Here is a 24,062-nt window from a genome sequence, read left to right on the forward strand (position 1 = left end):
TGTCACTTAATATACTGTACATAGGACCAGGGGCGGAGGAAGGGGGTGCTGGGGTGGGTCGCCCCAGGTGTCACCACTAAGGGGGGTGACAAAACGCTGAGCGGCACTCACCGCCGGGCCTGCAGCACGCCCGAGCCATGCATCTCGTCTGGGAATGACACGGTGGCTTGGGCGCCTGCAGGCTCTGCGCTGCCCCAAACAGTCCACCCGCCTCCTCTCCGTCAGCTGAGCGTCCTGTCCTGGTTCGCCCCGCCCCATAGGCGGCTGGCTCTGCCCCTGGGTGCAGGGCACGCATGCCACCCCAGGCGCCCAATTGGCTTGCTCTGCCAATGCGTAGGACTACCCCTGGTGTGCCAGGTCACTGTACTAAGAGCATTCAGCTAGTTCAAAACACAATGGCCTGCCTCCTGAAGGTGAAGTTCCCAAGCATCAGAACTGGGTTCTTCTAGGATTCTGGCCTGTGCTTAGCAAGACAGGTTTCAGCATGTAACTTACCTTGGGAACTGCCTCCTCTTCTGTACCCTGTACCCTTCTGTCTTCTGATCTCTTAGATGTAATTTCCTTGGTGCATCAACTGTGCAACAAATTAGAACAATGACACAGAGAAGCATCCTTGGTTGTTTTGTCCAGTTTTGGAACTCTCTTGTGAGATTCACCACACTTAAATGCCTTCTGCTACCATAATGCTCTTTGGGGCAATGATTCAGTGGCTAGAGTTAATTTTTAGCAGCATATTTGAGATTGTCTTTGACTTTTAAAATATTTGTAAAGCTTGCTCATAGTTTTCTGCCACTATTGTTTTCATAAAGTCGTATGGTATCTCTTTGGCATTTATATATATCTTTAATACGTAATCGTGTCATAAGTTAGCAATGAGCTGATTTGTATTTTTAATACTTGGAGAGTCTGAATATTCCCTGTTCATTTTTATTTGTTTATTTCAGGGGCACAGAAGTCATGAGCACTGTCTCAGGTACTCGAAGTTCAACCATCACTTTTACTGTCCGGCCTGGGACAAGCCAGCCAATCACACTGCAGAGCAGATCCCCAGACTATGATAGTAGGACACCAGGAGCAAGACATGCTCCAAGCCCAGTGGTTTCACCAACAGAAATAAGTAAGGACATCATGCCAGCTCCTCTGACTGCTGCTGCTCCAGTTGCATCTCCTTCTCCAACACTTTCTGATGTTTTTAGCCTACCCAGCCAGCCTCCTTCGGGGGACCTCTTCGCTTTGAACACAGGGCGCAGCAGGTCTCCTTCTCCCTCAATCTTGCAACAGCCAATATCAAATAAGCCTTTTACAACTAAGCCTGTCCACCTGTGGACCAAGCCAGATGTGGCAGATTGGTTGGAGAGTTTAAACTTAGGTGAACATAAAGAGACCTTTATGGATAATGAAATAGATGGCACTCACTTACCAAACCTTCAGAAGGAAGACTTGATAGACCTTGGAGTGACTAGAGTTGGTCACAGAATGAACATAGAAAGAGCCTTGAAACAGCTACTGGACAGATAAGAATGGCTGCGCTTGCCTCACATACCTTTGTTATAAATAGAGATGGGCTGGTACTGAAACACCCCAAATGCCTTGGCTCCCCAAGAGTACCACTAAATTGAAGCATCAGTTGGTTGCTATAGTTTTTGATATGCAAGAGTATAGATTGTAAGTTTGGTGCCCGGGAGCAGCCCCAAGTAAATGCACGTTATTAAAGGGACTATATATTTCAAAGAGGAAGGAAGAAAGGGGAGAGAATAAGGAAAGGGGGGAAATGCTAATTTTTAAATATATATGTGTGTGTGTGTGTGTGTGTGTAAGCTCTGGTCTTACTGAAAATATTTCTAAAATTATTACAGTATTTTTATTTATGGGGCATGGGAATAACATTCATCCTTTGGTATTCATGAATTGTTTTCCTGCCCTTCAGAAATGCCCTTCTGCCTGAACAATACTGTGCCAGTTTATTTTTGGTTTGAAACATATTGGTGTTTCTCCTTTCACAATAAAGTATTATGTCCAGCTCTTTTTGCAATTTCTGCTCTCCCCACCCCCAGTCATTCCACATGCCCATTGCACTCAGTTCCATGGCTCCTCCTATTTTGATTCTCACTTCTGCCAATTAGACACCCATACTAACATTCACATTTTTTCATAGCACATTTACTGGTTTTAATTAACAATCAATACATTCGTGGGGTTGTAAAAGCAGAGATTTCAAAAAACAAACAAACAACTTTCTGACATCCTTTTGGCTTGTTTATTACATTCCTTGGTTTATCTCTAATGAATTTAGTTCTTGTCATCCTTTGTAACTAGTCACATAGCTTTCATTAATTTTTGCCCTCCCACACAGTTAGATTCAGATCTGAATGAGCTGTTCATGCAAAGAAAAGTATTTTTATGCACCGATTGCTTTTGCTGTGTCAAAGTGATCACGTGTGGTGAGGGACTCAATTACTGCTATGATCCAAAGTATAAATAAAAGAACAATATATATTGTTTCTACAGTTCTGCATGTGAATGCACAAACCTTTGCACAAGCTATGTTCACAACTGTGCATAGGGTAGGATTTTCCATCTCAAAAGATCATCTTTCTGCTCTTGCTGAATCCACGTGGCACAAAGCCTGTTTTTACATGCAGAAGTGTATCTTTATGTGTTGGCACCAGGAAGAGGAAAATCTAAAAGCGATTGCCTGCAGAAACTGAAACTATAAGCAAGATGCATGGTTTTTTTTTCCAGAAACCTGGTGGGCACCTATTATAGATGCAAGGAACAATTTTCTATAAATTCAAGTTAGCTTCAGTTCAGAGGCGCCAGGTTGCCCACCAGATTGAGGGGTCCTGGCATGCTTTGTACACATGTGATGTCTTGCGTGGCACACACACGTTGTGTCACAGGCAATGCACACTGCGACATCACAACACCCGGAGGAGGCCGAGTGCTGTGGAGGAGCCAGCCACTGATACTGCAGCATGCGACCCACTCAACATTGAGAGGGCCCGACCCCATTCCAACAAATATTCAGGGTGCCAAAGACACGTCAGCCACCTAAAGTTGGCACACCGTCAGTTTGACTTTGGCTTCAGTTTGACTGAAAATCAAAAATCCCAAAGTTCACTTCTGCATTGCTGCATGAACTAGAGCAGCATTGCAGGAGAATACATTTGTTCTCACAACTTGGGTTGAGTTTATTTGACACTGAGTTGTAAACCAATGAAATGGCTATGAATTGGTTGGAATGCATATTTAGAATGATAGTCTTTATTGTGGGATATATATTTAGAGATTTCGTAACCTATGGAGATTAGCAGTATTCTCCCACCTTATTCTCTCTCCCACTGTAAGTAATACACATTATGAATTTTGTGGTTCCCGCCTTCCTGAAGACTTCAGCCTATAACAGAAGGTTAAATCATATGTGGTTACTCAGTCATCAAACTACTTAACTTTCAGAAGGCCTCATATTTTTGGAAGGCATCTAAATTCTTTCCTTAATACATCCCAGCCTATCTCTAATTATATTTTCTCACAACGAAGTGTCTAATTAGGTCTAGAACTAGTACATAAAATTTAGCAATTTCAATATCTTTCTTTACTGCAAGTTTAAATAGTTGTACAGATAGTTTATAAGCACAATATTTTAAGAATATAAGTGGCTGGTCTACTGGGCAGCCTTTGTGCCACTTCAATGCTAGAAATTTAAAAAAATAAAATAAAACTTTTGTGGTTTACTACTATTTCTGTGGAATAATTATTAAGTCTTGACCTTTTTAAATCAACCTCATTTGGATGCATCTGAACCAGCAGAGCTGTGTTATATTTTCTATCTTTGCTAGAACTTCTTCAGAAGATGAGTGTTTCTTCAAACATGGTTACAATTAACAATGCAGTGGTTAATTATGAAAACTAATATTCATCTCTCTCCTCTCCCCCCACTTCACTTTCTGCAAAAACTGGTCTTTTGACTTAACATCTGTTGTTGTATCCTTCACAGGTTCCTATTTGCATTTGAAAGTTCCAAGTAACCTTATAATTAAAATCTAGTTTAAATGCAAAAGTCCTGAAATTTCCATAATTATATGGATTATGTAGAGGATGACATTCATATATTCAGTGGCTACAAAAAGCCATCAAATATTTTTTTTTGTGGTGGTGGGGGTGTAAAAAAGGAAATGATAATTCAGCCATCATTGTCTTCCATTTGGTGATATTGCAGAATTCAGTAAATAAACCACGAACGCCATGCTCCTTTTTGCTTCTTTGAATGCATTTGGTGTTACCTCTACAATATGTGCCAGGAAATACAAAAGGACACATGGTAGGAAAAGAAAATAGAGAGAATTATTTCTAAGCTGCTGTTAATCATACCCTTTTACTGTTGAATATCTTATGATGGTGTACACCGAAGTTACAAGTGATGGTAATCCCTTTCTTAAAAGGGGTCTCTTAGATACGTATCTCTTTCAGGCACTTACATAGTAGGTACAATAGAATTAGTAGAAAAGAGATTTAAACATCAAAGAGCTAATGAAATAGTTTATTTTTACATTGTGTCTTATGATTGAAAGAGTAATAGGGCCTACAAGGAACTGCTTTTATCAATAAAATACACCTTTGCCAAGAGGAAGTAGTCTTTAGTACTGTTTGATGGTTTTATCACAGAAAGCAATAGTAACAGATACAGTTGCCTCCTAACATTTTTATCAGTTTTGAAAATGTTGGGAGCAGGAAAGGCCCTTCTAATCTCCTGCTACTATGATGGTGCAAAATAAGGTGTTAGAGATAATCTTGTTAATGATATTCCAGGTTTTAGGAACAACTTTTGTTTATATACTGTAATTTAAATAAATTGCATTTACATGCCTAGTTTCTGTAATATTTGTGTATACAATACCAAAATCACACAAGATGTAAATTGTGTATAACTGCACAGACTCTATTCCCTGGGTGTCTGGGAACATTTTAAGTTTTAATTCATATATTATAAAATGACTATATGTGACTGTTGATTTACAGAATTTACATATCACAAAAGCTAACTATTTGTGGTACCTAAGTTAATAAAAGTGATTTTCTGATTCTGAGTTCCTTTACAAACAAGCATTACCCAGTTGATCTGGCAATGACTCTGTGTATGAGCCTCTAATACTGATAATTTTTCCATTACATTTATTTTATTTTCTAGATAGTAATGTTTCTCGCTATAGTTTGTGTAACAACTTGTGTTCATGTTATCTTTGTTGCTGTAATTTTTGTGCTTTAATTCCTCTTATTTCAAATTGATGACAACAAAATCAAGCTCCTGTAACTTGCACTTTCCCTAATCCTTACTACTCTTGTATGGCAACCAAAATTACTGTAAGAAATAAATATAATATTGCACTAAGGTTGTGGTTCTGATTACAAACAGTAAGAACATTCTGAATCTTTTGTTTTTGGAAAGAGTTGCCAAAACTTGCTGTTTAATATTTCTTTTTTTAAAACTGTTCCAGTTACCTTTAATTTAGCTCCCACAAGATATCTGACTACTTATCATTATTGTGGATTCCAAATCCGAATTTCAGATGAGAAATGTGTGTTGTAGAAATATGAGAGAACACACGTTTATGTAAGGGTGATTTGAGTTCTTGCTTTGATGGATGTTTTTGCAATCTCCCCCCACCCACCCCCGATTGTAGTGATTTCAGTGTTCTGAGCTTCCCAAAGGACAATTAGTTGTCATTTCAGATGTTAAATCATTATACTTTAGTGAAAGGCCCCCATGTTAAGGCACCTTACGACAGAGACGCAAGGGCTGTGACTCAAAGGTTCTCACATTCCTCACTGGGCTGCAAATAAGTAGCACCGCCATTGCACAGAAGGCCCACCTCTCAGCGTGCTGACCGTGTGGAGGAGGAAGGGGCTGCCTGCCCTATTGGACGAGAGATTTAACAGCAGACCATTTTGACGCCTTTATTCCAAACATATCTCCTTTACCGTTTGCCTGATCCTCTTTAAAAGCCATTCAAGTTGGTGGCTGTCGCTGCCTCCTGCGCGAGAGTATTCCAAAGTTTAACTGTGCGCTGCATGAAGGCATTTTACTAAATGTGAAGCTAAATGAAGGCCTTTCCCGCTCCCCTTTTGTTCAGCAACCGTTTGCATACACAGAATTATAGTCAGAAAGGGGAATCGGGAAAAAGAAACTTATTTCCTAACGCAGTTCAGGTGTAAGTGCGTTATGTTTCCATCACTCGTATTCTGCAATTGGAGTTCATCAATTCCTATGGAAGGATTGCATTTCCCTTTTCACGGGAAGAATGTTGAATATTCTAAGCTTTCTGTTTCTTCCTCTGATTCCGCCCACCTTTTTTCCCTTTAAGTCAGATGTGGGGAACCTGAGGCCCTCCAAAAGATGCTGAACACCAGTTTTCATGATCCTTGACCATGGACCATGCAAGGTGGGGCTGGTGGAAGTTTGAGGACAAAAACACTTGGGAGGCCACAGGTTTCCTGTCCTTGGTTTAAATTCTGAAGATTCATGGAAGAAAATGCCTTAATGCAGTTATGAAATTTATGTTCCATAATAGATGGGATTTGGCTTTGTTTGGAGGTTTAGTTTTCTCCCATGCATGGGTTTCTGGTCTATGTCCATTGTGTCTGATATTCAAAGGATTCTGTAGCTTTGTTTTCTTCAGTGTTTAATTGTATTCAGTTATTCTAACTGCCAAGATACATGGATATCTTTATCTAGCTATAGATATGGTTATACCTGCACACATTATTATTTTGTAATAATAATAATAATAATAAAACTAGCCTCGCACCATGCTATGGAATTACTAGTGCTGGGTATGGTTCCAGGTAGTAATTTACACATCTTTGTTAAAGCTTTTTCATTCAGGAAACTGGTTAATTTCAAACATATTGCATTGGCCACCTTACAGCACAGAGTGAAGACTTGCATCAACAGGATAATACTCAAGAACAGTACCAGCACTGACCATGAGTTGTATACTGAAATTGTACATCACAACGCAGTAAATACAAGGATGAAGTGCGGGCCTCGGACACTTTGAACCTGACTTGTACAAATCATGTTACAAACTGTTGATCTTTTGATGAGAAATACCATTTCAACATCCATGTATTGTAGTTACAGTGCCTTGTATTCTGGATCAAGAAGTCCATCAGTGCACAGCTTAACAAAAAATTAAATTGCTAAATGTTGGGGGGGGGAATCAAAACATTATTTTGCAGCCCTCTCTAATAAAGCTGTGACTTGATGAGTCACCAAAATGAAATAAAAAATTCAAATAAAATTGTGTTTCAGTTGTTTCCCAATAACAAATATGTACAACATCTGTTCAGTCCGTAGGGATATAATTTCTGTACTTTTATGCAGATCTTAATTTAACAGTGTACACGTCGCTGTTACGTATCAAACTCAAGCTCTTTACAGATAGATACGCTGACTCCTAGTGGCAGTTGTTTGACAAGTCAGGGAACAATTTATATAAAGTTATCAAACGATAAATTATAAAGGAATCTGTTTTTTTAAAAAAATAAAAACCACATTTATTTTACTAACCTATTATTTGAACATATATATTTTAAAATTTTGTATTTTAATGTAGCATTGAAGTAGGTTTGGAGAATAGTGCCCTAAAAGGCAACAGGCGCGTCTTTTAAATAAATACATTTGCAAGTTACAGAGCTATTGAAAAGGGGGGGGGGGAGAATTAAAGGCAGACAAATCACCCAGTCCAAAGCCCAGGTGACCTTGTGGCAACAGAGCAGAAGGTAGGTCCACATTTTTTCTTTTTTCCCTTCCATCAGCTTTGTGGTTTCCGTGTTGTTGTTTACAGTTTTTGTATTGCTCCCAATGGATGGGAAACGAAGTAAACCTGCCCCAGGGCCCCACTCTTCTGGGGGTGTGCTTGGGAGAAGGAAGGAGCTTTGGAAGGAGCAGATTAAAAGCCTTCCCTTACCCACTCCAGTAATGCGTTCATTTTGCCCTCTCCATTGTCAGAGTACTAGTGATAGTGGAGGGACAGTTGCAAGAGTTGGAGGAGATCTCTGGGGCATGGCTTCTGTTCAACTCAGGGCTTTCCATCCACGGAGGGAGAAATCTACAGTGTCCTATGGCCCCTTGGGATGCTGTCCCAGAGACTAATAAGTTTGCAATTTAACTCTAATTGGTTTCAGTGGTAAGGTCCCAGCATGTGATTAAGAATCTCCTATTTAAATAAGTAGATGTGACATATTTAGAGCAAAATGCAGTTGGGAGCCTACTGATTTGGGCATATTTTTTAAGAGAACAAGCTGTGCATAGGATTGTGTATGTGTGTGTGACATTTCCTGTTTTATGTTGTGAAAGAGAAGGGATGAAAGTCTCATTTAATTTTTGTCTCCTTTGTAGTAAGTTGGTATGCAGTAGGAAGGCCAATTTGTTTGTGGAAATATAATTTTCCAGAAGGTTGCCTAGGAGCATCATGGTGGATGGATTTTTCAGTTGGAAATGGGGAATACTCAGTGGGATCTAGGTACTGCTTAGGGTAATTATGCAAGGGGCTTGTAATACTCTAGCCCAATGTTTGATACTTTACTTTGAAGGGAGTTTCAAAACCAGCTTGCTATAGAGCATGGGTGCATAGCAAACTGATTTTGAAGCAGCTTGAGCGTCTATGGTTCAAAGCAAAATAGCCTTTAAAAACTTCTGAGCTGGGTCATTGTGGTTTGTCAGATACAGAATGCAGAGAAGGTGGCTTGGCTTAGGTAAGAATGTGTATGTTTATAACACTCCACATGCCCACTTCCTCAGGATAAGATCCATTAATCCAGTATTCAGATATCATAACAAATGGCTTATATTTCAGATGCCATGCTTTCTTTAGGCTTGAAATGCTAGGAACATTTTCCCCAACCTATGTGAGCATTTGTTGTTTAGTCGTTTAGTTGTGTCCGACTCTTCATGACCCCGTGGACGAGAGCCAGTGTGGTGTAGTGGTTAAGAGTGGTAGTCTCGTAATCTGGGGAACCGGGTTCGCGTCTCCGCTGCTCCACATGCAGCTGCTGGGTGACCTTGGGCCAGTCACACTTCTTTGAAGTCTCTCAGCCCCACTCACCTCACAGAGTGTTTGTTGTGGGGGAGGAAGGGAAAGGAGAATGTTAGCCGCTTTGAGACTCCTTAAAGGGAGTGAAAGGCGGGATATCAAATCCAAACTCTTCTTCTTCTTCTTCTTCTTCTTCTTCTCTTCCACTGCCTTCCACAGTTTGATCAAACTCATGCTGGTCCATGGACAAAGACAACAGTGCATTTGATACCTTGCCCCTTTTCAATGGAGGGGGGAACATAGAAAAGAGGGGGATCTTCTTCTGGTGGTGAGCAGAACATGTTGCTTTTTCCTAAAGATTAAGAAAGAGTGGATAAAAAAAACTAATGAGATTCTTAGTTGGCGACCCTTCTGGTCATTTTGATTTGTTTATTTCATTTATTGTATCCTGTCTTTATTCCAAGAAGCTCAAGGTGGTATACATTTTCTCTCCTCTCCACAGGCCCCCCCTTCACAAATATTGTGAGGTTGCTTAGGCTGAGAGTAATAATAATAATAATAATAATAATAATAATAATAATAATAATAATAAATTTTATTTATATCCCGCCCTCCCCAGCCGAAGCCGGGCTCAGGGCGGCTAACAACAATCAAATAATCCAACATTTTTAAAAACATTTCATTATAAAAATTAATTACAAATTAAACCAGGGGTGGTAGTTGTTGTTTTGTTTTGTTTTGCTTTGTTTTTGTTGTTTTGACTAGGGCATTATACTTAGTATCACTTATATTTTATAATATAGAATCATAATAAACACTAATGGAATATTAGTTTAAATTTAAACAATAAGTCAAATGTGTACATAGCGTGTATTTGAACATGCAGTTCCTTTTCCACTGAAGAGTTACACTTATAGCAAACTGCTTCAAGGAGCACATAGCCCTATCTGGAACAGCACATTTGCATATATCTGTAATGTTGGGATATGCTTATGCTGCAAAGTCTGTTTCTTTCTGCTTGTGTGTATTTTATAGGTGTGCATAGCCAGGAGTCAGCAAACTTTTTCAGCAGGGTGCCGGTCCACTGTCCCTCCGACCTTGTGGGGGATCACTCTATATTTTGAGGGGGGGGAATGAATGAATTCCTATGCCCCACAAATAACCCAGAGATGCATTTTAGATAAAAGCACATTCTACTCATGTAAAAACACTAAGCAGGCCCCACAGATAACCCAGAGGTGCATTTTAAATAAAAGGACACATTCTACTCATGTAAAAACATGCTGATTCCCGGACTGTCCGCGAGCCGGACTTAGAAGGCGATTGGGCCGGATCCAGCCCCCAGGCCTTAGTTTGCCTACCCATGAAATAGTCTATATTTATTTGCATGTTTAAGCACATTTGCTCTCCTGGATCTCACGCATTAGACTAGCAGGAGCAGAAACAATGTTCCAGAATTGTGATTCCCAAACAAGAACTACTACAGTACATAATCTTACATATAATCAAACTAACCCTATGCGGATTTAGATGTGCCCAAGCCTCCTGAAATTAAATGCCTGTATAGAATCAGGCAAAAGCACTCAACTTTTAATAAAAACAACAAAATGAATTGTAGCTAATGCTAGAAGCAATAGCTAAAGAGGCCACAATCCATTAGTGAGAATTTGACTGACAATGGGGCAGATGAGTCCCATCGCTACAGCAATTTGTTCCATCAAAGTACAAATTGTAGGAGAAAGTGGAAGAAAGTCTATGAAGTGCCATCCTTGTCCTTTCCAGGAACTACTGGTCTGAGCATTTCAAAACACACCTGAAAACATGCTGGGCTATTTTTATTCTGCTCTAATTATACAAGGAGATTGGACTGGAACCCATTACACTGTAATTTACAATGAGTTCCCCTCACTTATCCCATTCATGAACAAAATGAATCTGAGCTGTAAGCCTGACAGTTTGTTGGTGTTCTGGGTAGCCAATGAACCTCCCTTGCAAGTTCACAATGCTTCCAGTTACCTGAGAAGGAATTGGCAGCACACCAAACCACAGGGAATGTAGCAACCCCAGCTGCTCCCCCAGCAGCCATGCCAGTTGTTTGTTTGTTTGCTACACTGATATCCTGTCTTTCCTCCAGAGAGCTCGAGGCTGCATACAAGGTTCTCCCTCATTCCATTGTATCCTCAAAAAACCAAACAAACGAAAACCACCACAGTGAGGTAGGATAGATGAGACGCAGCAGCTCAGGGAAGGATGCACCATGGGAGAATACCTTCCCACAGCTGTATATGGACAAAAAGAGCTGCACAACCAACCCTGCTGCTTTGAAACAACATGTTCTGCTTGCAGGAGAACCCACGTGCAAAGCCTGACTATGATTTCCCACTAAGGAAAGGCTGGGAGGTGCTAGAGCACCGGGACTACTGCATGGACTGATGGCCTGGTTCTCATATCCCCCAGGTTGGCTTTTAAGCATCATTCTAGCTACTCGCCTTGATGCCTGTGTCCTGCTCCCACTACCAGAGGTGATAGGCCTCTAAATACGAATTGCTAGGAATTACAACTGGGCAGAATGCTGCTGGGCGTGGTCTTCTGGTTGGCTGCTGGAAGAGCAGGAAGCTGGATTAGATGGGCCTTTGGCCTGATGTAGCAGGGGGGTTCTTATATAGTTTCTGTCCTATGACTCCTGCACTGCAGGAAGTTAGACAAGATGACCCTCAAGGTCCCTTCCAACTCTGTATTTCTATGATTCTGCAATTCTATCCAGTCACACCTTTCCTTTCCGATTTGCCTGAACCTGCTGATCGTTGCCCAAACAAACATTGCTGCCCACAGTCCCCTTCCACCTCATGCCATCTGACTACATCATTCTGCACAGGAGTAGTAACAGATTTGTGAAATTTGTCAAGAGCCTTCCCCCCTACCCTTTTATTGGTGGGGTGTGTTGGCCTTGCAGCCTCTTGGCAATCCATCAGCAGGGTCTCTGGCTATAGCACATCCAAAATACTCCATCCCTGGAGAGTTAGAGCAGGTCCTAAAGCCTTCCAGACCATGCAACTGAATTGCACTATAATTCACTTGTCATATTAAATCATCTTAAACCATCTGCTGAGAAGTCACTGGTCACATAGCTGTTGATTTAGACAATTCAAAAGCACTTTAACCAATTTTCATCCAGCAGTGCCGTTTATAAATTATTTACTCAACTGGTTAAAAGCATAACAGAAATCCGCTAATCATTTGCTATCATTCATTTTAAAAGAGGCCAACATAATCACATTATGGAAGCTCATGTTTCTGCTTGGAAAGGTGGTGGTGCCAACTATGGCCTTCCCTTCTCTTCCGCTAGCCCTGTTTACACTGTTCATTAGTAACTTTCATGTTAAAATCCAATTTGCTTAATGTGTCTATTTATTGAACTAGTTTAGTTTTTCTAAGTGAAACAAAATGGCTTTGAATATGAGCCTGCTTTAACAGGGAGTAATTACTTCTAACCACTGAAACAGAAACATCTGAAGCAGAAATGGTTGGCTTGGGAAGCATTCGTTGCAGCCCAGTCTCCTGCTGACCACCCTCAAGGGTTTCACTTCTGAAATCTGAAATTTCTTATTTTCCCTGGAGGGAAAAGGAAGACTCTGCAAGGGAAAGAAAAGAATGGAGGAGCAAGATGTGCAAACCCACCACTGAGGTAGATGCAAGCAAGTCTCCAAACCATGATTCATTTCTTCCCAGTTCCAAACCACATTTGAAAATTAAACACATTGGGTAATGGATTCCCCAACCCCCACCCCTTAACAATTCTCCTCAGCCTCAAGGCTTTATATAAAATAAATTGGATGCAAGAACATTCTCCACCATCTCCTTAAATCTTGCCATCTGTGCAAGCTAAAAATAAAGTAGCAGCTTAAAGAGGGGCTTTATAAAATGCAGCACAGAAATGCCTTAAGATTGGCTGGACTCTCTCAAGAAAAAAAAATTATGCTAGGTTACTCCCAGTGTTGAGCACCACAGCCAAGATTGCGCTCTGTTTTTCTTTGCAGGCTATTGAAACCTTCAGGATTTTATTCTGTTAATCTGTAAAGGAGGGTGGGTCAGACAGAGTTAGTGACTGTACTGGAAGAACACAAACAGCAGAGGGAGTTGTATTCACTCTTAACACAGAATGTAACAAAAACCTTTCCCCCAGGGAGTCTTTATTTTATTGGCAGTGCTAGCAAATAAAAGCAAGTTTGTGTTGAAACAGTTAAAAATTCCAGGGTCTTTACTAGCGAAGCCACATTTTTCGGATCTCAGCCTGCTACAATATGAGATTTATGTCTTCACAGCACTTTCTTCTATCAGCTAGGTTTCACAGGGTCTGGCTGTTTTCACTGACTATCCTTTCAAGTTTTAGGCTTCTGCAATCTCCAGAAGATACTATGTGTTTGTACATTTTAAAGGTAAGAAGAGGAACCTGTAATTGTAAAGATGCCTATCCTCAGAAATACCACCATCATGTCCCAAGAGATCATAATTACAGCTGTTCCTTTTCTACAGCAAACTGACTAGCTGGAATGCTGGCTAGGGCAAAAGTAACTGGTTAGGGGCCCATCCTGTTTGTTGCAAAAACTGCCCTTAGCCATGGCTGCTTTGCAGCAGAGAGCAGGAGCCAGAGCTTGAAAAGGTGACTTTGCATGTTAAATGTGTCGTTCTTGGCTTTAACAAGCTTCCTATCCAGGCAGAACTATGACAGACGCAACAAGGGAGCATTGTATGTAATGGGTTTATTCTGCACAGCAGCTGCCGCCAACTATCAGTAATATACCACAGACTTTGAAAAAACAGAGCAAGCTTTTTCAATACAATAATCAGAGGACACAAACACAATCATGTTGTTGGTGAGTGATTCACATTGATTAAGCTGTCTGTAAGCTACCCCGCTGGGTTCCAAATTATTTATTTTCTCTTTTCCCCCCTGCTATCATTAAATCTGACAGAGATGAGAAATTCTCCCAAATAGGCAAAATGGACCCCAGGTTTTTCACAGAAGCAACAGAGGAAGCTTCATCAGGTAGAATGAAATGTATTTACAGCTATACTGCCTTCATCCACCCCACAAAAGAAGTATACCTTTAAAATATATTTACACAGGGGGTCTTGAAAATGACTTGACTTTACGCCAAGCACAAATCCTCCATATATACCAGTTGTGAACCATTTCATAAATTACATAACATGAATGCGTGTGTGTGTGTGTGTGTGTCCTAGTCGTATCATCAAGTCCGTCAATCCTAGCCCCCTGACAAGTGTACCAGAGTTATAGGTTGGAGGGGGTATCACACCAACTGGTCAGTTTGTTCAGCCCTTGAGGGCTCTATGGCCTGCTTCTCCATTTAGGTAAGGTAAAGGTAAAGGACGGTCAAGTCTGGTCAAAGGCCACCATGGGGTTGTGACGCTCATCTCGCTTTCAGGCCAAGGGAGCTGGCGTTTGTCCACAGACAGCTTTCTGGGTCATGTGGCCAGCATGACTAAACCGCTTCTAGTGCAATGGAATACCGTGCTGGAAACCAGAGCACATGGAAATGCTGTTTACCTTCCCGCTGCAGCGGTACCTACTTATCTACTTAAACTGGTGTGCTTTTGAACTGCTAGGTTAGCAGAAGCTGGGACAGAGCAATGGGTGCTCACTCCGTCGCGTGGATTCGAACTGCCGACATGCCAATCAGCAAGACCAAGAGGCTCAGTGATTTAGACCAGTCCCCTTCACTTTCCCCATGTCTACACCAAGGCCACTTGCCATCTTAAAAAGCTCTGCTGGCTAACACTGAGCCCACTATTTTGTATTATTAGCTACATATTTTGCAGAGAAAGCAGTTCATATCCAGGCCAATTTAGTTGCCCTAGTGAATACAGAGCTAGAGATGGGTGGAATTAGCACATTGATTATGTTGTACCCAAAGATGCAGACAATGTGCTCAAAGGTATAAGGTCTACTGTGTGCTCCTTTGACCTTAGAGTCCTTCCTGGATGGTGAAATCTGCTAGAATTGGGCTGTCCATGTGGCTTACCAATGGTTGTGGATGCCTCATTGAAAGCTGGAGTGACCAAGGCTTTCTCACATACTCTGAGATAGTTTTGTGTGTTTTTTAAAACTAGCTCAGTATGTGAGAAAGCCTTTAAAACACACACACAAACAGGCTCTGCAGATGGTTCCAAAATTTTATTTGAATATTTAATTTACAAAAAAGGAAAAAAGGAATAATGTACCCTATGAGGTGTCCTATGCAAAACTTGGTAAGATTAACTGCATATAAAATCCGGCCCAACCCAATGTAATACTATTAATGCAATCAGGAGACAAATAGAAACCAGTGGGAAAGGAAACATCAGGTAAAAGTGACATTCTTCTTTAAGATTGTCCCAACTAGTTAATTCCACCCCCCCTCACGATCCCACCCCCAAGACTGCCTTCCTAGATACACTGTACACTGCCATTTTACATAAATATTGTTTTAATATTCCACTGGGCTTACTTACGAGACTTTTTCACTTTTTCTTGCTCAATCAGTTCCTCCCTGAATTCCTCCAGTCAAGTAGAAATGGACAGGACACACACACTGAACACGTCTTTGGTAGGGATGCGCATGTGATCAAAATTAGTGACTAACCCAATATTTGACTTGTCCCATTGAAGTAGTAGCAAGAACTTCAGCTTCACATTTGGCAAGAGGCAGACACACTTTTACTGATTTGTGTTACTGGCAGTTTCAGCTGAACTTATAAAAAAAGGTGGTAGTTTTCTACACATTGCTTAGTAGAGATTATCTGCAAGGTTTTAAGCTCCTCTTATTAACATTCCTTGAGTGAAATATGGTTGCATAACCAGCTTACCACAAAGCCAGCCTTCTCCCACTTCCAAATCATAAAAATCCAGTATGTATGTATATACCTATTGCCTCATTTTAACCTTCAAGGCAGCCATGTTATGAACTGCATGCAACAGATGGGTGTTATTTGCAAGACAATGACAACGGTCACTTCTTGGCAAGTCTCTAAGGACCAAAAAATCTCACAGTGTTCTGGGCACAGGGAGAAGAAGCAAAACAGGGTTTTCTTTTGCCAATATATTGGGAGGCTTCCACTGGAGGAGAACACAAGACAACAAATGCTTATGGCAATGGCATCAACCCTCTTGTGGACTGAATGAATGGTGGCTGCACAAGGGAACTTTCCACTGGATTGCAGTCCTCAAGAAAATATTTTTTAAAATGTATCTGCACTTGATCCTTCCTATTATCAATATAAAAAGGTTTTTCCTATGGAGCAATTGCCATCAACTGCAACTCTTCTCAGGTCCTCCTGCTATGTTCCCTATATATGGAAATATGATATATAAGCTTGCACGGCTGAGCTCTGGGAAGCTGACAATGAGTAGCTGAGAGTACGGTCAGAGTACTAGAGCAGCTGGACATAATTACATGGGAATTCAGCACACAAACAGCTACAAAATGAGACATGCAGTTGCCATCAGAAAGAGCTAAAAATGCCTTGGAAATTGTCGGGAACACCATCACCAATTTGGCCAAAAGGAAAAGCCCCCATTTTCAAACCGCATTAAAAACCTATGACAACAGGCTGAAGTGGGGAACGCGAGAGTTACAATATATTAAGCGATTTCTGAGCCCATAAACATTTGTAAAAGCATCGGCAAAATATCTTAAATATAAAAGGAATATGTATAGACCCCCTCCATCCTCCGGAAGAAAAAGAACATGATTTGTAGTGTAATAAATCAGACGAATGATCACGGTATTAAGGCATAAATGGTAGGACATTATTTCCTATTGCCTCAGCTCGACATAATTAGCTGGGAAGAGCCCGTATCTGCCTTTGCACACTCCCCTCCACCAGCCATCATCGATCATTTCAATGTTTGTGATGATGTCGTCAGGATCAAAGGAAATTTCATCATCCCCAGCTGTGGAAAGAGCAGAAGCAACTCTCCAGTTAGTATCTCATACAGATATAAAAGGGGGTGGGGTGGGGGAATGGGTAAGGTACTAAATAATAGTATTTGCAATTAGTCAATCTGTGTTCAAGCAGGGTTCTCATTGATGGTTATAAAGAGGGAAAGGGTCTTTGGTGTTGCAGGGTATGGGTTACACCCAAGACATGGGAACACAACTCTAGATTGCACCCGAGATTCCAAACTTCCATATGAAATACCTTAATTCTATGAGAAACGTGATTCTTTTGCCTAGGTGGTACACGAGAACAAGATCGAAACCATTGAAGATTGTTCGTGGCATGTGTGTGCCAGATCATGCCATCACCAAGGACTACTTCCAGATAGGATACTTGTTTTTTTAATGGTCAGGCATGATGAATAAGTGTGTTTGACATTCACATGAGAACTCTGCCAGGCCCTTTGCTGATTTGCTGTGGCACTGGGGTCTTTGTCCTCCAGATCACCTAGCATGGCAATCCTGCAGTGGAAAGCTTACCAAAAGGGAAATCCCTTTGAAGCAGATTGCAAAAGGGAGACTGTTTGGCCAGGATTCTCAGGGGAATATACTCAGCATACTCAGTATGGTGAGTGTCACAAACCTTGCAGAAGAAAGGGTAATCCAAATCCCAAGAGCGAAACAAAAATGCTTACGTAAAATCTTTCATAAAACTGGGAGAGTTACCAGTTATTTTTATCATCTACTCACTCCTGCCATAGATGTGGAAATATATTTTTGAACCTAGAGGTGGAACTAATAACTCTTTCCCCAGAAGACAATGTGGATTCTGCTTTGGAGCGCTATGTGGCCAACTATTTGGTGTAACGAATTACCACAAACTGAAATTCAGTGGTCTCAATCAGAGTAAGTGATTTAAGCAGAAAATACTTCTCTGCCATTTAGCAAACCTGTGAGATGTAGCCTCATTCCTACCTTCTTGGCTTCTGAAATACCGTCAGGTGTTGCCCACACACTATTATTATTATTAAAATAAAAAAAAATTCCTTCCAGTAGCACCTTAAAGACCAACTAAGTTAGTTCTTGGTATGAGCTTTCGTGTGCATGCACACTTCTTCAGATACACTGAAACAGAAGCTGCCAGATCCTTCTATATAGTGAGAAGGTGGGGAGGGGTATTACTCAGAAGGGTGGTGGGAATGGGAGATTGGCAGATAGCTGAGATGAGCCTGTTGACGACTCTTAACGACTGTAATAGGTCTTACAGGAAAAGGCAAGGGGTGAGAAGGTGAAAATGGCTTAGTCATGTATAAATGAGATAAGAATCCAATGTCTCTGTTCAGACCAGGTCTCTCCATGGTTTTAAGTTTGGTAATGAGTTGCAATTCAGCAGCTTCTCTTTCCAGTCTATTTCTGAAATTCCTTTGTAGTAAAACAGCTACTTTGAGATCTTGTATAGAATGTCCTGGGAGATTGAAGTGTTCTCCTACTGGTTTCTCTGTTTTGTGATTCTTGATGTCAGATTTATGTCCGTTTATTCTTTGGCGTAAGGTTTGGCCTGTTTGTCCAATATAGAGAGCTGAAGGACACTGTATTATTATTATTATTATTACCCCGCCCATCTGGCTAGGCTTCCCCAGCCACTCTGGGTGGCTTCCAACAAAATATTAACATACAGTAATCAAACAAACATTAAAAGCTTCCCTAAACAGGGCTGCCTTCAGATGTCTTCTAAAAGTCTGGTAGTAGTTGTTCTCTTTGACATCTGATGGGAGGGTGTTCCACAGGACGGGCGCCACTACCAAGAAGGCCCTCTGCCTGGTTCCCTGTAACTTGGCTTCTCGCAGTGAGGGAAGCGCCAGAAGGCCCTCGGCGCTGGACCTCAGTGTCCAGGTAGAAAGATGGGGGTGGAGACGCTCCTTCAGATATACTGGACCAAGGCCGTTTAGGGCTTTAAAGGTCAGCACCAACACTTTGAATTGTGCTTGGAAACAGACTGGGAGCCAATGTAGGTCTTTCAAGACTGGTGTTATGTGGTCTCAGCGGCCGCTCCCAGTCACCAGTCTAGCTGCTGCATTCTGGATTAGTTGTAGTTTCTGGGTCATCTTCAAAGGTAGCCCCACATAGAGCACATTGCAGTAGTCCAAACGAGAGATAACCAGAGCATGCACCACTCTGATGAGACAGTCTGCGGGCAGGTAGGGTCTCAGCCTGCGTACCAAATGGAGCTAGTAGACAGCTGTTCTGGATACAGAATTGACCTGCACCTCCATAGACAGCTGCGAGTCCAAAATGACTCCCAGGCTGCGCACCTGGTCCTTCAGGGGCACAGTTACCCCATTCAGGACCAGGGAGTCCTCCACACCCACCCGCCTCCTGTCCCCCCAAAGCATTACTTCTGTCTTGTGAGGATTAGAAACTTAGTCAATATTCTCACCTACTGAATTTCGCACCACCATTCCTGTGCTTGTGTGCTGTGTTCAGAAAACTGCAAAATTTATGACACAGCTCTGAAAACGTTCTGCATTATATGAGATAGCGCAGTCATACCTTGGGTTAAATGTGCTTCAGGTTGAGCGTTTTCAAGTTACGCTCCGCGGTGACCTGGAAGTAACGGAGCACGTTACTTCCGGGTTTCGCCGCTCGCACATACACAGACGCTCAAAATGACGTCACGCACATGCACGGAAGCGACCCGCGCACGTGCAGACGTGTCTTACGTTCTACTCAGGATGTGAATGGGGCTCCGTAACGGATCCCATTCGCAGCCAGAGGTACCACTTTATATGCTCAATATATCTCCATGCAAAATATATATTTTTTTAAAAACCAGAACTGCAGAACTAAGGATATGTATTGCTTACCAGCCTGGTAATCATATAAGGCTATTGCTGTTATTCCAAGGTCGTTTTCATATTCGTAAGTACTTTCATCTAAAGGGAAAGGGACACATTACTATTATGCATGACATAATAAATGGATATATGAATTTCTTAAACTCATGCACTAACATGTAGTCTGACACTTACAAGTTGGTCTCTCCCATATTCAGTTGCATCACCCAACATAGGTTCTAATCACCATTTAAGATCATTTTTATTGCATGAAGCCAAGACCTAGTAGGCTGCGGTTGCAATCCTAGACATGCTTACTGGAGAATAAAGCCCACCGAGAGGGACTTACTTTCAGATGCCTAGAATCATTAGATATCCCTGGCCCAGCAAATGCCCTATATGTAACGCCGTTAGCACCTTACAAGTCAAGCTAATATGCCTTTTCGCCAGCTTTGTTTTTCAGAAAGCACAGGCCCCAAATATTTATAGGTTTGTATCTGGTGCCACTCTAAGGAGCTCAATACAGCACAGAGAGGCTTCCCAGGTAAATCTGCTGCCCAGCATTAGCTAGACACAGCCCTGCATAACTTTAGAAAAAGAAGGAACCGTCTACTCAAAAGCATTACCTCCCAGCTCCTGTCACTTACTGAGTGTTTTCTAGCCTGAACATCTCAAACTACCAGATCTGAGAACAGTCTACCGTTGCTCTCTCCTAGGTCAAAAGACAAGCTGACGAACCTGCTTGATACTGGTTTCCTGCCCCAGCCACTTCATACACCGTCTCAGATTCATACTCCGGCTTCCGCTGACTGACTGCTTCTTGGTAGTCAGATTCTTCAACTTTGTTGTTGGTTTCGGGCTCGTGTGCAGCTGAGTAATTTGCATTTGAATTCTTGTAGCCAGACTCAAAGGAAACGGCATCCTAGAGGGAAGGAGAGGCAGCCAGAATATAACAGGCAGAGAGAACTTCAAGTACAGTGGTGCCTCGCAAGACGAAATAAATCCGTTCCGCGAGTCTCTTCGTCTAGCGGTTTTTTTGTCTTGCGAAGCAACCCTATTAGCGGACTAGCGCTATTAGCGGATTAGCGGCTATTAAAGGCTTAGCGGATTAGCGGCTAAAAGGCTATTAGCAGCTTAGAAAAAGGGGGGGAGCGGAAAAAAATCGGAACACTCGCAAGACGTTTTCGTCTTGCAAAGCAAGCCCATAGGAAAAATCGTCTTGCGAAGCAGCTCAAAAACGGAAAACCCTTTCGTCTAGCGGGTTTTCCATCTTGCGAGGCATTCGTCTTGCGGGGCACCACTGTACATTGTTGTTACAGAAATGCAGTTGTTACTGCTTCCTTTAGGAGGAGGAAACCTCAACTCTGGAGGAAGGGTGGTGGGGAATGCAGGGAGTCTTGAGGCCTTCTCCAATCCACAGCCTGGACTGGCATGTGTTCTTGAACTGCTGCTTGCCTGCACATAGGGTGGAGAGGAAAGTGCACACAAAGCGTGTGCACATGTGTACACAAGCACACACAGAGAAACCTCTTTTTTTGCATATATGCTACACTACAAAAGTGGAAGTTACATTCATAGCTCCATCTGTTTTGCCTCTGACCCCCCCCCCCCCACAGCTGGCACGAAGCTCTCATAATGTCCCTGTTGGGCTAATAAAAGTGCCCCACCCCTGGTACACAGGACACAGTGCACACCATATCCACATGAATGCATATATGGCTAAAGTGTGCAGGGGAAGGACACCCCTATGCCAGCCTCCCGCACCCCCAAATGCTCATCTGCTCCACCTGACACAGAAGCCCCCTTTAGACCTTCCTAAGTGCTTTCAGCTGAACATGCTGAGAAGCCTCCCCAGGACCAGGAACTCCTCCTTATCAGAGTTTTCAAAAATGAGGAGCACATGAAGACAGCCCATAGGCTGCTTGCATTTTGGAGACTGCTGCAAGCTGACATTTTGCAAGTGCCCTTCCTGTGAAGATACACAGCAAGTGCCTTATGAGAGTCCGACAGATCAATTCCTTGGCAAAGTAATTTGGCAGACTCGAGGAGAAGCTGGGATGGTGCACTGCAACAGCCGCATCACATTCATTGTGGGAATACAATTGCACAGCATGTTTGTTCATTATACAGCTGAAAGTCTGCTCTTCACTACCCCGTGATAATTCATTCAAGCGTAGTCTCATTTCTCCCCACGATCTCTCCCTTGTCGAATGTTCCAAATTCAGCATAGCAAATGTGATTAAATTTATTACAGTGTTATTGTCCTGAGTGGTATAAGGCAGCTTCTGGTGATGCCCCTGTTGGAGTACTTGTAAATATAGCCCAGCATTGTCTCCTCTCACAAGCAGAGGAGGCACAGACCTCTTTCACAGCACTTCCTACCTGACAGGTAGACCCCAGTGATTGTACCTGGGAGCTTCAGTATGCAAAGCATTTGCCCTTCAGCTAGGGTTCTGGTTTTTTCCTGTTTGGCTACATGACTATAGCTAGCAAACTAACCTCATAGACTGGACTTGATGGCAATTTTTCTTCCACAGGCTGCAGTGTGGGAGCAGGAACAGGAGCAGGAGATGGAGGTGGAGTTTGTTTCTTGGCTTTGGCCTGTTCCTTTAAAAGAAAGAGAGAGAAAACAAGAGTGGGTGGGAGGGAGAAGAGATATGGATCAAAGCAAGATCTGTAGCACAGACATGACACAACAAGAGGAGCAGGAAGTTTGTGACTTGCACTTAACACGCAACACCACCACTAACTTGCCCCTCTATTAAAAAGTGAGAATTTGTAAGGAAGGTAACTTATTTTCTGCAGCAGTTTCACTTATGGAGTCACACTGCAAGAGGCTAAAACAGAAAGCAGGCACAGTGAGGAGTAAGACTATGATGAAGTTGTCCTTTAAATCCTCCACAAGGAGCTACCCTGCAGTTACAGCTACAAGGAGCATGCAAGTCAGTGTGACCACGCTGAGAGCTTGCAACTCAACATAGTCAGTGGCAAGCTGCATGAATATGGCAACCAAGTTACCCCACTCATGTGCTGACTCTTATGCCATCATTGCTGCCCCATGAAGCAGCACTGTGGCAGTGTGAATGGGCTGGCAAGTATTTTATTTCCTTCACAGGATGCACTTGTAAGGAGAATTCCACACCATAAGGCAAGACGCCTGTATTGTCTGTTAAGTTCTTCCTTCACCTGTTTTGTTGCTTTCTATGTATCCTTAAAGCATGAGGGGCTGGTTCCCTTGCATTAATTCACCAATCAGGCTTCAAGATCCTTTTTTTAGAAATGGCCTCGGAACATAAAGGCACTGCATTTTCCAATGCACCAAACATCGCCTTTCTGACAAGCTGGTTGGACTTAAAGGTAAAGGACAGGGAGATGAAAGATGGCCTAAATGTGAACTGCCAGGTGGAGCACTGTCAGAGGCAGCAGCTGCCACCAAGACAGTGGGAGTCAGAAAGGAGTTTTTGCAGCCTCCTGTTCCCGAGACTCCCAGAAACAATGATGCCAATTAACAGCAACTGGTGTGAGGTGGAGCAACACAGATGACACAGGTCACCATTTCTGGAGCAACAAGTGTGCAGCACCCTATGACAACTGCCAATGGGGTGGAGGAATTCCAGTCAGAGTTAGGGAAGAAAGGCACCCCAGGATAGGAGATCATATAATGCTTCTGGGTGAAAGCTGAAAGAGTCACAGAAGGAAGAGCAGCCCCTCTTGTCCCTAGATAAGCAAGGTACGTACAGCGAGTACACTTGTGGTCACCTGCTTATTGTAAACAATTGTGGAAACAGCAATAGTTAAATCTGCTATACATTGGTGAATGATGTAATGGTTAAATCTGCTATACATTGGTGAATGATGTAATGGTGAATTACACATTTCACTTTATGTATCCCTATTTCCACATTGCTGCTGCTACTGAGGAAGGGAAGAGGGTATTGTGTGTTTTTGCTTTCTATTGTTAGTGTATTGTATTTGTTGTATTTTTATACTCTTCTATTAGCTGATTATTTCGCTGTATGTATCTTTATTTCTCTACCATGGCTGATTAGTGAAATTGCTTTAGGATTTATTAAGCACTGCACTTTTAAGTCTCAGTTGTTTGCTTAAGTCAATATATGTCTGGGCAACAAGACATGGAGGAATGCTGCTTTTACAAGGAGACTATATATATTTTTACATTGGCCAGGTGCTTATACAAAGAGGTAAACTATTTTTAGTTGCAGTTGTACTGATGAATTGTTGCTGCCATGACT

General features: G+C 42.1%; 2 protein-coding genes across 8 annotated transcripts in view; one reads left to right on the forward strand and one right to left on the reverse strand.

Annotated features, from left to right (window-relative positions):
* SHANK2 (SH3 and multiple ankyrin repeat domains 2) overlaps positions 1-5,389 on the forward strand; it is a 354,487-nt gene extending 349,098 nt beyond the window's left edge. For all 6 annotated transcript variants that reach the window (XM_082223286.1, XM_082223288.1, XM_082223283.1 and 3 more), the window contains one exon: positions 945-5,389. In XM_082223286.1, the coding sequence (XP_082079412.1) occupies positions 945-1,518 (574 nt within the window). In that variant the 3' untranslated portion in view covers positions 1,519-5,389. The remainder of the gene's footprint in view (positions 1-944) is intronic.
* A 9,827-nt stretch (positions 5,390-15,216) lies between these two features.
* Positions 15,217-24,062, reverse strand: part of CTTN (cortactin) — a 30,396-nt gene continuing 21,550 nt past the window's right edge. For both annotated transcript variants that reach the window (XM_082225298.1, XM_082225297.1), the window contains 4 exons: positions 22,309-22,416; positions 20,548-20,731; positions 19,840-19,908; positions 15,217-16,989 (listed from right to left, as the gene is read on the reverse strand). In XM_082225298.1, the coding sequence (XP_082081424.1) occupies positions 16,853-16,989; positions 19,840-19,908; positions 20,548-20,731; positions 22,309-22,416 (498 nt within the window). In that variant the 3' untranslated portion in view covers positions 15,217-16,852. The remainder of the gene's footprint in view (positions 16,990-19,839; positions 19,909-20,547; positions 20,732-22,308; positions 22,417-24,062) is intronic.

Source organism: Podarcis vaucheri, assembly GCF_965113315.1.
Source record: "Podarcis vaucheri genome assembly, chromosome: 1".
Classification (NCBI taxonomy): domain Eukaryota; kingdom Metazoa; phylum Chordata; class Lepidosauria; order Squamata; family Lacertidae; genus Podarcis; species Podarcis vaucheri.